Genomic DNA, 15,277 nt, shown 5'->3' with positions numbered 1-15,277 from the left:
GGCGGAGTCAAGCGAGGGGGAGGAGCCAACTGTGGTCCAATGGGAAGCGTTAGAACTCGGGAGGGGCGTGGCTAACAGCTTTCATCCTCTGCTTTCAATGTCCAGCAACTCTAGAGGAGACGGTTTTATAGAAGGGAATCCAAGGGCGGAGTCAAACGAGAGGGAGGAGCCAGCTGTGGTCAAATGGAAAGCGTTGGAAGACGGGAGGGGCGTGGCTAACAGTTTCGAGGCAGAGAGCAAAAGGGGCGTGGCTTAGTCTGGAGCAACGGTTGGGAAGAGAGAGCGGGAGGGCGACCTGCGGAGGGGCCGGGGCTGAATGAGCGTGTCAGGGAGGGAGAGGCCAAGAAGAGGGAGAGAAAAGAGGCGTGGCTTAGAAGGGAGCAATGGTTGGGGGAAGAGAGAGAAGGTGACTGAGGGGGCGGGGCATAATGAGCGCCTCAGGGACGGAGGCCAAAGAGAGGGAGAGAAAAGGGGCGGGGCTGGAGCGGTGAGGGGCGTGGCTAATCGCTTTGAGCGCGAGCGAAAGGGGCGTGGCTTAGTAGGAAGCAATAGTTGAGGGGACGAAGAGAGAGAGAAGGCGACCTGAGGTGGGGGCGGGGCTGAATGAGCGCGTCGGGGACGGAGAGGGCGAAAAGGGGGCGGGGCTAACCGCTTTGAGCGCGCGCGAAAGGGGCGTGGCTTATTAGGGAGCAATGTTTGGGGGAAAAAGAGAAGGCGACTGAGGGGGCGGGGCATAATCAGCGCCTCAGGGACGAGAGGCCAAAGAGGGAGAGAAAGGGGGCGTGGCCTAGCAGTGAGGGGCGGGGCTAACCGCTTTGAGCGCGAGCGAAAGGGGCGTGGCTTAGTTGGGAGCAATGGGACGAAGAGAGAAGGCGACTGAGGGGGCGGGGCATAATGAGTGCCTCAGGGACGGAGAGGCCAAGAAGAGGGAGAGAAAGGGGCGGGACTGAGCAGTGAGGGGCGTGGCTAACCGCTTTTAGCGGAGCGAAAGGGGCGTGGCTTAGTAGGGAGCAATGGTTGGGGGAACGAAGAGAAGGCGACTGAGGGGGAGGGGCTGAGTGATTGCGTCAGGGACCAAGAGGCCAAGAAGAGGGAGGGAAAAGGGGCGTGGCTGGAGCGGTGAGGGGCGTGGCTATCCGCTTTGAGCCCCCAAAGCTAAAGGGGCGTGGCTTAGTATGGAGCAATGGTTGGGGACGAAGAGGGGGCGGGGCTGAATGAGCGCTTCAGGGACGGAGGCCAAGAAGAGGGAGAGAAAGGGGCGTGGCTAAACGCTTTGAGCCTCGCAGCTAAAGGGGCGTGGCTTAGTATGAGGCAACGATTGTAGAGAGAGAGAAGGCGACCGGAGGGGCGGGGCGGGGCTGAATGAGCGCGTCAGGGACGGAGAGGCCAAGAAGCGGGAGAGGGAAAGGGGCGTGGCTTCGGGCGGGAGAGCGAAAGGGGGCGGGTCCAGAGTGGCCGTTGGTCGCGCGGCGGTTGCTGTGTGCGCTCGCGACCTCCTCTGGGCGTTCGGTGAGGAGGCGGAGGCGGAGGAGGAGGAGGGAAGGGAAGAGGAGCGGCAAACAATGGAGGCCTCTCCCTCAGGAGCCGGGCCCTCGACGCCGTCCGCCCCGGCGGGGGCCATGGGCGGGGAGAACGAGGCGGAGAGCCGTCAGGGCCCTGGGGAGGGCGCCGAGGGGGCCGGCTCCCGCCTCAACCTGTTGGACACTTGCGGGGTGTGCGGGCAGCACATCCAGAGCCGGCGGCCCAAGCTGCTGCCCTGCCTCCACTCGCTGTGCCTGCGCTGCCTGCCGCCGCCCCACCGCTACCTCATGCTCCCGCCGCACGCCGCCCCTCCCTCGCCCGGAGCCGGCGGCGCAGGCCCCAAGGACCCGCCGCTCCCCCCGCCGCCGCTCCAGCCCTCGCCTACGCCCGCCTCCGCCTCGCCCCCGGCCACAGCCGCGCCGCCCTCGCCGCTCCACTGCAACCCAGGTGAGGAAGAGCTGAGTAGCTCTTGTGCCGAGCATGGGCAAACTTGGGCCCTCCAGGTGTTTTGGTCTTCAACTCCCACCATTCCTAATTGCCTCAGGCCCCTCCCTCCTCAGCCGCGTACCTCAAGTCGTTTCCTAGTCATTCCCTATATTACAGATCTGTTAATTGCACTGCACTAGTCTTCAAAGGCCTGATCCCACAGACAAGTTTTACCTTTCTTCTGAAGGATAGGAGGGAGGGGGCTGATGTAATGTCACTGGGAAGGCAGTTCCACAGGCGAGGGGCCACCACTGAGAAGGCCCTGTCCAGGCATGTAGCGGGGGGGGGGGGCTTGAGGGGCTTCGCCCCCCCCCCCGAAATTCTCATGGTGGTTCGCGAAAAGGCCTTACTGGTGCATTATTTAAACTGTTACGTTTATTCATATCATGATCTGATCACTATACTCAATATATCCTATATGCATGGGGGTATTGGGGTAATGATACAAAAGGTTTGCTAGGGTAGACCCTCTTTCACTCAGACTCGGCCCCCCCCCCCCCCCCAACAAAATCCTGGCTACCGGCCTGGTCCTGTCTCTAGTTCCCACCAGCCACACCTGTGAAGGACCGAGAGCACGGCCTCCCCAGACAAACTTAACCTCCGAGATGGTGCATAGAGGGAGATACAGACAGGTAACCTGGGCCGGAACTGTTTAGGGATTTATAGCCTAAAGCCAGCACTTTGAATTGTGCTTGGTAGCAGACTGGCAGCCATTGGAATGGGACCTCAGCGTAAACGTGACATTCATTTGAGAGGGACATTCCTGGCCAAAGATTGGCAATCTTTAGGAAGAGCCTGAAGACCTGGCTGTTCCAGTGTGCCTTTCCAGAATAGGAAAGTCCTGGCATCATGTTCCAAATGCACTTTGTTAGTTTTAGGATTGTCTGCACATTGCACCTACCTCCAAAAAACCTCTACATATCACCTGCCAAGTCCAGCGCTTTTTAAATTTGTGCATTACATTTGGCCCGGCCTTTAGGTTTTAAATGCGTCATGGTGTCATTGTTTTTAGTGTTTTATTGTTTTGCTTGATGTTTTATTATTTGCTTATGAATTTTATTGTATTTGTATGCTGTTGTTGTTGGTGGCCTTGGCTTTGTAAGCCGCATCAAGTCCTTTGGGAGATTTTGTGGGGTATAAATAAAGTTAATAATAATAAAGACCCTCAGGTCAAGTTGAAGCAGTATAATGTGTTGTCATAGGTGTTCATTGCCAGAATCACTGGGTTGCTGTGAGGTTTCTGGGCTGTATGGCCATGTTCTAGAAGCATTCTCTCCTGACATTTCTCTCCTGACGTTTCACCTCTACGAATGGCAGGCATTCTTAGAGGTTGTGTGGTTTGTTTTTTTAAAAAAATATTTTTATTGATATTTTGCTTTGTGAGGGATTTATACAATTATTACATGCAAGTTGTCTATAACCACATTTCTCTACACCCTTCCATTATCCTTCACCTCCTTCATTCAATGTTGTCCACTCACTTATCTAGTATGTCTTTGAGTTCATTCACTCCTTTGTTTTTGTTTTTCTTCCCTCCCCTCCCCCACCCTGAACCCATACCACATTTCCGTTAGAACTCTAACTCCATCCATGAGCTCAGCTTTTCCCATCTCTGTACAATATTTACATTGCCTTTGCCTCTTTTTATCCATTCCGAATATATTCCGATTTATCTGTGGAATGTCCAGGGTGAGAGAAAGAACTCTTGTCTGTTTGAGGCAAGTGTGAATTGTTGCAATTGAACACTTTTATTATCATTGAACAGCCTTCCAGCTCCAAAGCTTAGCTGCTTCCTGCCTGGGGGAATCCTTTGGGGGGGGGGGTGATTAGCTGGTCCTGATTGTTTCTTGTCTGGAATTCCCCTGTTTTTAAGAATTCCTCAAGCAGTATAGGTTGAGTATCCCTTATCCAAAGCTGGGGCTCGCTGGTACCTCCACTTATTTAATAAGGCATTTGTATAAATAAAGGGATTGTAATGCAGTTCTATTGTTTTCAAACACAGGTTGAGTATTGCTTCTTCAAAATGCTTCAGACCAGAAGTGTGGATTTGGGTTTTTTTTATTCAATACTTTAAATAATTTTTTGTGTGGAACAAAGTTTGTGCATATTGTCCCATTTTATAATCATGTATGTTGTATCATTTTGTAAATAAGGGACAGATAAGGCAGTTCTAAGGGTCCCCTGGTGGTGCAGCGGATTAAACCCCTGAGGTGCTAAACTTGCTGACCGAAAGGTTGGTGGCTTAAATCCAGGAAGCGGGGTGAGCTCCTGCTGTTAGCCCCAGCTTCTGCCAACCTAACAGTTCAAAAACATGCAAATGTGAGTACATCAATAGGACCACTTTGGTGGGAAGGTAATGGTGCTCCATGCAGTCATGCTGGCCTCATGACCTTGGAGGCATCTATGGATAGTGCCAGCTCTTTGGCTTAGAAATGGAGATGAGCACCACCTCCAGATATAACTAGATTTAATGTCAGGGGAAACCTTTACCAGCCGTTATCCTGGTTTGTTTGTTTGTCTTTTTTCAAATACAAGTTGAGGTTCCATTACCTCCACTGCTGTCCTGCCATTTTGTAAACAAGAGAACTTTAGGTTGGGTGTCCCATATGTGGGATTGCTTGGGGGCAGAAATGTGCATTAGGGCTTTTTCCTGGATTTTGGAATAACTATTTGCATGTATATCTGTATGGAGACTCCTGAAGATGGGACCCCAAGTCTGAACGTGACAATCATTTCTGTTTGATATATATCTTATATACATAGCTTGTGGGTAATTTTAAAAATCATGTTAAAAATAATGTTCTGCATGTATATGTCGAATCATCAGAAAACAAAGGGGTTCACAGCGTCAGCCACCCATATAGACAGTTTCAGATTTGGGAGCCTTGGAATAATGGATTTTGTTCAAGGTAGCTGGTGTGTAATCTTGCGAGAGGCAAGTTCCTACTTCCATCAGATGCATAAAGAATGGAGAGATGTGGTGGGTTGAGAAGAACCGGAAACGCATATGTGGGATACATCCTGAGAGATGGGATCTGAAAAATAAACAGTACTATGTGGTTGTAGCAGTTTTAAGTGCCGTGCTTGTAGCCACTTTCTGCCTCTTGACAGAGTAGGTATTTCTGGTGCTGGGCAGGAACTGAGATGCCATTTAAAACTCTGCCTTTAGGAAGGGAAACCATAATTGACTGCAACTTCCTATTGTTTATGCCCAGCATCCTGTGTTTGCTGTAGATGTGAGCCAGGAATCCTTGCCAGATCTTAGTTCAATGAAATGGTCCCTTTATTATCCCTATTGAAGTCAAGTATTGGGCAAAATAGAATTTGTTGTATTAATGTTTATTTGAGGATGTCGGGAACAACACTTTAAAAATAACACTTGATAACTTTCAGTGAGGGACTTCTGGCTAAGGCCATTGCTGGTTATTAAGTTGATGTTTCTATGCTTGTGTTATCTTAATTTTTGGGTGACATATATTGAAATTTTGGATATTTGGCTATTAGTGGAGATAAAGAGTAAAAAAATGTTGCATGTTTCATGGCAACTTGAAGTGCAAGGGGTGATCAGGGACAAATTGATGTCTTTGTATTATATATTCTCTTCTATATCCTTTCAGATTATTCAATCTGTCATTATTATTAACCTGAATTTGTTTTTATACACGTCTTCTCATTCTTTTAAAAGTTGCATGTAAAATTCTCATAGCGGAAGTTCCTTCAGTTTTTATATCCTTTTAATATCTATTTGGTGACTTGGCTTCTTTGTACTTTTATGAATTTTCGATGGCTCTGACTTCTTCAACCAAAAGTTATTTACATACTTTCTTGTAATGTCTTTAGTTTTTTGTTTTGTTTTGTTATAGGTTAATTGATGCAATATTTCATTGCCAATGAACTGTCCTGAAAAGGAAATGGGTTTATATCAGTACCTTCCAGAGTAATATTCAGTAGAAAAGCTTGTTTTTATGTAATACTGGATAACATTACATATTCAAGTTTATTTATAAATCCCACTTGTCCACTCATAAGATTTCACAGTCATAAAAGTAACATTCAAATACAATAAGAAAATCCAGAATATATTTTCCTCCTTTTCTCTGCCTGGAAAGAAAGAAATGATCAGGCACAGTATAAACTTGTGTAGATGATGGTTTGCTCTGGTGAACATATAGTGGTATACTTGCCATCCATGTAAAACAAAATTCTCAGTTTTGGGGTTTGTGAGGGCACCAGTAGTGTTGTCTGAAATCACAGGATCCCCTCATTGTGCCAAACTCCAACTGATTCCACTGAAGACATGCAGGCTGGTGGGCAGAGTCAGAGATCATTTATTGCTTTGTTGGTGAAAAAATACTTTATTTGTATTCCACCCTATCTCCCTGAGGGTACTCAGGGTGGATTCCAGCAAACACAGACACAAGGCAAGCATTCAGAGCCTAGAAACAACAATCACAGGTAAAGGTAAATGTTTGCCCTTCCGGCTTTGAAGAGTGGTTCTCAGCTCCGGCTTTGGGGGGTGGTGATCATCTCCATTTCTAAGCCGAAGAGCCTGCGTTGTCCGTAGACGAAGAGCCTGCGTTGTCCGTAGACACTTTCAAGGTCCTGTGGCCAGCATGACTGCATGGAGCATTGTGGTGAAGTGTGAATTTTAATCTACAGTTATTATTATTATTATTATTATTAACTTTATTTGTACCCTGCTAGCATCTCCCGAAGGACTCGATGCGGCTTACAAAGGCCAAGGCCTCAATACACAGCATAACAATACAAAACCTAAAGCAAATTAAAAACAATTAAAGCAATATTAAACAACAAAACAACAAGCAATAAACAATACACCAAAACACAATAAACTGGGTCGGGCCAGAGTAATGGGTACAGAATTAAAAGTGCTGATGTGACAGGTGGTATATAAGGATTATAGGGTAAGTGCAGTGTGCAGTGTGCGGCAGTCTTAGTTCTAATAAAGTGCTTCTGGGACTTGGTATTGGAGATTTCCTATTCTGGGAAGGCACATCGGAACAGCCAGGTCTTCAAGTTCTTTCTAAAGACTGCCAATGTAGGGGCCTGTCTTAAGATCTTTGGGGAGGGTGTTCCAGAGTCGGGGGGCCACCACAGAAAAGGCCCTGTCTCGCTTTTAGCCTAGGTAGTTTAGATAAGTCGAGTTGACTTATTTATATTAGTAGTTAGTGTATGAGTGGAAAGGGTGAGAGAAACCCAGTGAGAATCTTTATTACAACAGAAATATCACAAAGAAAGAATAAACTTGTTATGTATAGTTATAGATAGGCGTTTGAAAGGGTAAGTATTTAAAGTTGCATAACTGGGGGGGATGGTAGCCAGCTCAGCTCACTTTAAGCTGGGTTGCTATGGAAAACCCAGCTACACATTGAAGAAAGACCAATTCAGTATTACTAGATATTAGCTACGCTATCAATTTAATAAGCCCTTACAAAGTGGTGGCTTCGTTACAAATTGGTGAAATCTTTACAAGCATCGTTTACCTTCCCGGTCAGGTAGTACCAATTGATTTATTTATTTTGTGTTAAAAGCATTGCATAAATAAGAATAAAACTGATAAAAATGGAAGGAGCACAAGCGGCTAAATAATTTTAGACCAAACAAGGGTAACAGCGACCACATTGTCTGTAGCTTTAAACAATTCTTCCTCTCTGCATGAGGCAGGACATTGTGGACAAGCATATAGATGCTGAGTTGTTTGTTTTGATAATAACAAATTGATAATAATATATAATACACTTCATTTATATTCCACTTTATCTCCCCAGAGGGACTCAGAGCGATTATGGTATATACATATAAGGCAAACATTCAATGCCTTTTACACAGTGAACAATAACATACAATACACAGACAAAGCCCTTTTCATTTTTTCATCTCTGGGATCTGGAGGCGATGCTCAACTCCGGCCATAAAGATGCGCTCTTGTTCCAATTTTCTCTGTGACTCCCTTGAAAGGAAGAAAGGAAAGGATACCAGGAACGGAAAGAGGAGCCTTCGACTGCGGACTAGAAACGGCTATTTGGCATCCTGCCTGTTTGCGGCAGGCACGCAAAAATGGATCCACGGGTCTCCCAGAATTTGGCCAGCAGAAATGTATCAAGGTTCAGACTACTCAGTATCTTTTCTGCCTACTATTCAGCTTTTTGGTTGGAATGATGCCAATTGTAGTTCATGTACATATGTATTGCATAGGTGTATTTAGAAAGGTTTGCATTATGCCAAATTGAGAAAAGTGATAAGAGACATTCCAGCCAAGTTTGAGGGAAGGATTTGAAAGAACAAGGAGGAAGAAAATTGAAGTTTAGATGGATTGAAAAAAAAGCTGCTACCCCATCTTCTAACTGGAGCAATGGCCAGTTTCCCCAACTCAGAAGAACAATCTGGCATTGGATAGTAGCAATAGGAACACATAGGCATGTGCATATGCCTACCTGCTTGAGCATAGCAACAAGGTGGAACTGAATTGAGGTGACTGGGAGATAGAGACATTTGGTGTAGGGAGCTTTTTCTCTTGCTCAGAGGTAAATATGCTAGAAATGGTTTTAATTTATTGCAAACCATTTAGTAATTGTAATAATAATGCTCACTAGTAATTGCAAACTGATTATGCCAAACTATAAATCTACCACTTTGTCACTTGTGGACAGTGATGTTTGGCTCTTTAAGAGAGCCATGTGGGTCCAATGTTTGAAATCCCCTGATCAGATTATTTATCAAAGAGTAGGACATAATGAATGATAGTGCCAATGAGAAACAGGAGAAAAGAAACAGAATATTTTGAGGAAGTTGTGAAGAAGTGAAATATGCTGTAGCAAGGGAAGAGTCTTTCATTAATTTACCTAAACAGGCAAAGCAATTTCTGCTGTTGTCTTTGCCAGTGATATCTATTTAGGAATATTAATCCCAAAAAATATTTCTGACATGGTTGTGTATAGACAGATACACGACTCTTTGTGGGAAAATTAGTAACACTCGAGGTGAATGTTATACCTTGGTGGGTATACGCACGTATGTATATGTGTTTTACAAAAGATTTTTTTTCCTATAATGCAGATGTATTTTTTTCAAATTTAATTTGCTTTGGAATTACTTGTCAGATCCTCAGAACAATTGATTTGATTGAAGGGGATGCTTTCTCCATTAAATAGAGGCATATTTTACTCTTCTGTGATCTGTGTGCATAAATCAGATTTGCAGCTCCAGAGAGCATTAACTCATGGAAAATTTTTGAATTGAGTAGTTTGGCGGAAAACTCATTCTAAATGATAGGTTCACATACGCCACCCTGTCAAAAGTACTACATGCAGAATTATGCCCTTGTATTTTTAGGATTTTAGCAAGAAGCCAAATGTGATGGGATATCCCGATAGCTAATTGCTAGATCAGGATAACATTGCGAGCTAAATGTATAACGCAAGACCATGAGTTAGTGTCCAAGCACCAGGGATGATGCAAGACCATGAGGTAGTGTCTAAGCACTAGGAGTGATGCAACACGATGCAATGCAATAAATGATTGGCTAGGGCTTTGTGTATATGTGAAATAGCCAATATGTTGTTTGTTGGTGATTTGGTGTTGATGGACATTGGAGTGAGAGGTCTACATTTTACTACCTCGGAGAATTGGCTGAGAGTAAGATAAGGACAGACTTATATTTGTATAGAGCTGTTTGTATATTTGCTACTGAAATCTGCAAGATAAAAACCTTCCTGATTTGGAATGAAAAACTGCTGTTAGTCTGTGTTCTGCTCTAACCAGGTACCTCCAGATTACTGAAAGACTTAGAGCTCTCCTTGCTCATTGATTGAGCACAGTATAATATAGATATATTATATCTATAACCATTTATTCATCAAAGAATACAATCTCATCTGTTGAGATGAGATGCTTACACATCTAAGCAGGCATCTGTAAACACGTAGGATAACCTCCTTGAGCACTGTTAAATCTTAACAGTACCCGTTACATCCGTAAGAATCCTAATGGTCATGTGTTACACTCATAATGTGACATACTGATATATCTATGTCAGTGTAGCCTAGATAGGAGTAAAGAATTTCTTTTTCTTACCTCCATGATATATCTTTCAACCTGTCTTTCAACATGCTTTGGCAATTTATCATTCCATCAGAAACAACACAGTTTTCAGGAACTTGCAGGCTTGCAAAAGGCAGTCTAATCTGCTTGCTCTGTCTTGACACCTTTTATTCTCTTCCTAGGCTCGCCAATGCAATCAGTTATCCAACCAGAACAGATGTCCTTAACTATGAGTTGATTGTGTTTTACTAGGAGACTCAAATCTTAAAGATCTTGGTATATGAGAAGACTTTCACTGCCTACCATTATAGTTCCACTAGCTGAAAGGTTATTCTTGGTCACATCTCAGTTTCGTTAGAAATGCTGGTGTTTCAATCCCTTTCTAGTGTGTTTTTCTTAGACTTATCACAAGGTTCAAATAATACATCACACATTCTACTACATCAAGCCTTCTAATACCATATAAACGTTATAGGTTACACTTTGTCCTTTCTAGGTTTGTACACAGTCCACAGAGTTGGCAACCAAATAAGCCAGGCCTTTAAAACTAGTGTCTGTTGACCTGAGTAGAGTTGCTCAGAGCTCTGGGGGGTTGGGAAGAGAAATGGCTTCATTCTTATCTCTCCTGTGATAGTACCATAGCTGAGAGGATGGGAGCAAGAGCAGCTACAGCTATTAAAAACAAGAAGCTACAAGTATCTGTTCTGTAACTTGCCAGATGTGCAAGTGAAGGTCTTTGGATAACTACCAGACTTTGGATTACCACTAGTTTTTGAGTTACTACTTTTAGTAGTATTGCATTTAGTTCAGTGTGGATAATTTGCTGTGAATTCTACATGCTGTCTTCACATGGATAAATGGTACATATATCAAAAGATTTTCTTTGCTTGATGTTTTCATGTTTTGATCATTCTATCAAAATCTGTCATACCCAAAGACCGTCACTATCAGTATCACTCACCTACTGTACTGTAGTGGGGTTGAGGAGATAAGTGATCAGGGCTAAGGCCCTATTGAAGATTTAGAAAGGCTGTACATTCAAATACATTTTTGTTTGCATGCTGAAAAGACATCACATGTTTGCAGTCTGGCAAGGTTTCCATGTATGAAAGCTGTTCAGCTGGGACACACTGGAACATTTACATCTGAGAGAAATCTTTTTTTATTACTGTTATATTGCTGTATTGTATTGATTTTAACCGGGGGCTTTGTGAAGGGAGATATTTATGTTGGTTGTTATTGTTTCATGTTATTGTTTCTGCAATTTTTACATTTTGTGTGTTCACACCTTTGAGTTCTTTGTGAGCCGCCCCAAGTCCCTTTGGGAGATGGTGGCGGCATATAAATAAAATTTATTTTATTATTATTATTTGGTCTGTGCCCTTATCCTACTATTGGAATGCAGCCTCCAACCTCTTCAACTGGATTTTGGCCTCAGGGGTAGAAGGCGTTCCCTACTCCTATGCTTTAGAAATCTACAAGAGTTATCATGAAAGTAAGGTTACAAGGCACGTAGTTCTCACAGGGATTTTTTGTGGGGGATGTTGGTATCACTGCCATGTAGTGGGAAGCCAGCAGAAGTAAACGAGCAGTGCCAATATCAGTAGCTCACCGACTGGCGTTTTGGTGAAGATTAGAGATGAGTGTCTTCATTCCATTTCCCTCCAAGTGCAAAGTTTGTGCTATAATACACTACCTAAATGATAAGGGCATGAATGCTGCTGCGATTCATCCTTAAATTGTTTCAGTTTATGGAGAGGATGTAATGTCAAGACAGCATGTGACAAAATGGGTGCGGAATATATTGTGAGACCATGAAGAAACTTCACAGAGCCATCCAAAACAAATGTTGTGGGATGCTGACGGCAGAAGTCTGTCTCCTTCATGACAATGCGCATCTGCACACATGCAACACAAGAGTTGTTGACTTCATTTGATTGAGATGTTTTAAGCCACCCCTTTCACAGCCCCGATCTCGCAACCAGTGACTATAATCTGTTAACAAAATTGGAGGAACACCTTGGTGGAAAACACTTTTCCGACAACGAGGTGAAAATCAAAGTGAAGAACTGGCTGAAAAAGGTGGAGGGTAACTTCTATGACACAGGCATCAAAAACTCTCCCCACAGATAACAAAATGTATTGAACTGAATGGTGATTATGTGGAATAATAATGTAATACCTATTCTACAATCCATGTAATTTTTATTAAAATATATTCATTCATTGTATTTTTTTAAAAAAATCTTGTAACCTTACTTTCCTGATAACCCTCATATATATATATATATATATATATATATATATACACACACACACACATACACACACACACACACACACACTATTTTCTGTTATTTTTTCTAATTTGGTACATTTGCAGAAACATTCTAAGGTCCTTATCATGAAATGCAGTGTCTATAAAAGTTATAGGGAAAAAAGCCTTGCACTAAAAATTAGTTGAGTGTTTTAATACGAAGTTTTCCTAATTTTCTGCACTTTAAAACCAAAAAGAGACAAAATAGATTTGCAGAGGTAACAAAGAGATACCAAAACCAATGAGCTTTTACACTAGAAAATACTTAGGAAACTCTATGATAGACACAATATTGGATGCTATGGTAAAAGACATTGACATTTCTACTATCATAGTCTAATGAATGAATGATTCTTTCTCTAAATATCAAAACATATCAGTTTGCCTTTACAAATTTGGATTTGGATTTGTAGGTCTATTTTTTAAAAAACGAAAAACACCACCATATTATCTGCTTCTAGTTACATTCGTCCAGTGGGAAGGTTTACTTATAACAAGAGGTTTCTAGGGGGAACTTTTACTTTCTTGACACAGAGGTAGTAAATGCATGGAGAGAGGAGTACGCTATCCACTCCTAAGGTGGGGCTTGTGAAACCATCAGTACAGAAGCTCTCTAGATTCCACCATATTGAATAGTTTCTGACTAGTCTTCAGTTTGCCATTCTTCATCAGCATGCTTAGCTATATTCTTCCTGTATCTATTTTGTTTCCTTTTTTTTTTTTTTTGAGCAGTCAGGCATAATAAAATTGAACTGAATTTTACAAGCTAGAGTTTTAAAAATGCTTCTAGCCAAGATTATTATTTGTGATTTATTATTTATTTATTTATTTATTATTTATTTCTTGCATTTATTGACCGCCCCTCTCAGCCCGAGGGCGACTCGGGGCGGTGAACAGCAACAAAGAAAGACAGTGTACAGTGAATTCCGACAATACAAACCAGACAAATACAACATAACATGTACTTATACTAAAAATCCGCTTCGTCAAGTCCTAGGGTCATAGCCGAATTTCGTAGTCCTAGTTCATTCCAGTGTCATTCCAAGATACACTCAGTTGAAGGCCTGCTCGAAGAGCCATGTTTTCAGGCCCCTACGAAAGGCCATCAAGGTGGGCGCCTGTCTAACTTCAGCAGGGAGGGTGTTCCACAGCCGGGATAGTACAGCTGGTCCTGGTACAGAGGATGAAATCCTATTCATGACCAGTTTCACACTATTATTTAAATTTACTGACTTCCCTGGCCTCCAAGATCCACATCTTCCTTATTTTGAATTTTATCTTATTGTTCCTTATCCACTGTAGCCATCAAAACCCATGATCCACAACTTGGGTCTGTGTAAGTGAGAGAATTACAGATGCCATAGATTTCCATGGTTCTGCAAATTACTAGCTTCTGCATTGACATAACATACATGAAGAATAGCAGTATCCATATTGAGAACTTGATTCCTTCTTTCCTCTCCAGTCTTCAAAGTATAGGAAGAAAAAGTACCATCATTATGATAATATCTTCCAGTATTGTTCCTTGTATTTAACAATTTCATTTAGTGCTTATAAAACATACAAAACAGACAACCTGGTTATATCAGAAGTAAAATGCATGGCAGTGTTTCTTAAACCCTTTTATCTGAGGGACTGACATTTTGGTGATAGATTAGAACTGTAACTTTCCTAGAAAGTGGCTATAAATTAGCAGCCAGTAATTTTGGGACAGTTGGGTAGCATAATGAAAACACCTTTTTGACATTAATGCATTACATTTGACATCATCATAGCAACTGTTTGTAATGTGGAAATCTTTTGTTGAACATATTGCATCCTGTTTCTCTTGCATCTTAGTTTTCTCCAAGTGTGCTCATGGTTTCTTTGTGTATTTGTCTGTTTTCTGCTCAGGTGGAAAACAGCTACATAAGGATTGAGGTTTCTTAGTGTATGTGATAGGCATTTTGAAGTTGCTATAGTCAGTTATTTTATTGGATAACTGATATTTTATTAAGACAACCCCCACATATATAAACACATTTATAAAGAAGGTCCAGGATCTTAAGAGTCATGAAATATTAAAAGCTAATTGAAGAATGATCTTTGTGGAAAAGACCAGGAAGCCATTATGGCCATGATAGAAATAAAAATTATACTTTCGGATTCTGCATAGATTTTTGGAAAGAGGAGTTTACAAAAATAATTTATTCTGTAGCTCAAAAATTAATAGGAGTGAAAAGAAATGGTCATTTAGTGTGAAAACTATTGAATTAACAGGTCTGTATTAAATGGTGTGTGCTAATATTTAAAAGTAATGGAAATGTATATAATATGAATAATTCTCAAACAATGGTTTGCTTTAAGTCACTATAATTTGCTATGGGTGGCCAAACGTATAATTTTGTACAGTGGTTGGCAGTTAAAACTATTTTATCTACAGATCATACAAATACTATTACCTGGAGGAATAAAGTAGAAGATTAAAAAATTATATTATATAAATAATATTCAAGTTTTCCTATTTTGAAAAGCCAAGTTAATTTATAAGATTTTTTGCCTGGATATGTGACATACTTACTTCCTTCATCTTAAAGTGCTAGACCTAGCAGAGGTTTGGCTATGGCACTTTCCTGTGTTATGTCCTTTTTATAATTAAAAGCAGAATGTACTCTTACATTTTTTTAAATGAAGCAGAGAGTGTTTGAAGATCGTAGGGATGCCAAGATACTTTTTTATCAAGCTATTGTCCTTCCAATTCTGTTGTATGCCTGCGAAACATGGACCATCTACAAATGTCATTTTTAACTTCTGGAAAGATTCCATCAGCATTGCCTCCAAAAATCTTGCAAATCTCTTGGGAAGACAGTTGGACAAACATCAGCGTTCTGGAATAAGCAAAGACCACCAGCA

At 42.1% G+C, this 15,277-nt stretch overlaps 1 protein-coding gene across 2 annotated transcripts in view; it reads left to right on the top strand.

Annotated features, from left to right (window-relative positions):
- The first annotated feature begins 1,429 nt into the window (after positions 1-1,429).
- The window catches only part of TRIM24 (tripartite motif containing 24), a 43,618-nt gene continuing 29,770 nt past the window's right edge, over positions 1,430-15,277 (top strand). For both annotated transcript variants that reach the window (XM_060776855.2, XM_060776854.2), the window contains exon 1: positions 1,430-1,968. In XM_060776855.2, the coding sequence (XP_060632838.2) occupies positions 1,563-1,968 (406 nt within the window). In that variant the 5' untranslated portion in view covers positions 1,430-1,562. The remainder of the gene's footprint in view (positions 1,969-15,277) is intronic.

This window comes from Anolis sagrei, chromosome 5 (genome assembly GCF_037176765.1).
Source record: "Anolis sagrei isolate rAnoSag1 chromosome 5, rAnoSag1.mat, whole genome shotgun sequence".
NCBI classification, from domain to species: domain Eukaryota; kingdom Metazoa; phylum Chordata; class Lepidosauria; order Squamata; family Dactyloidae; genus Anolis; species Anolis sagrei.
The sequence above is the reverse complement of the archived record's forward strand: the minus strand, read 5'-3'. Positions and strand labels throughout refer to the sequence as shown.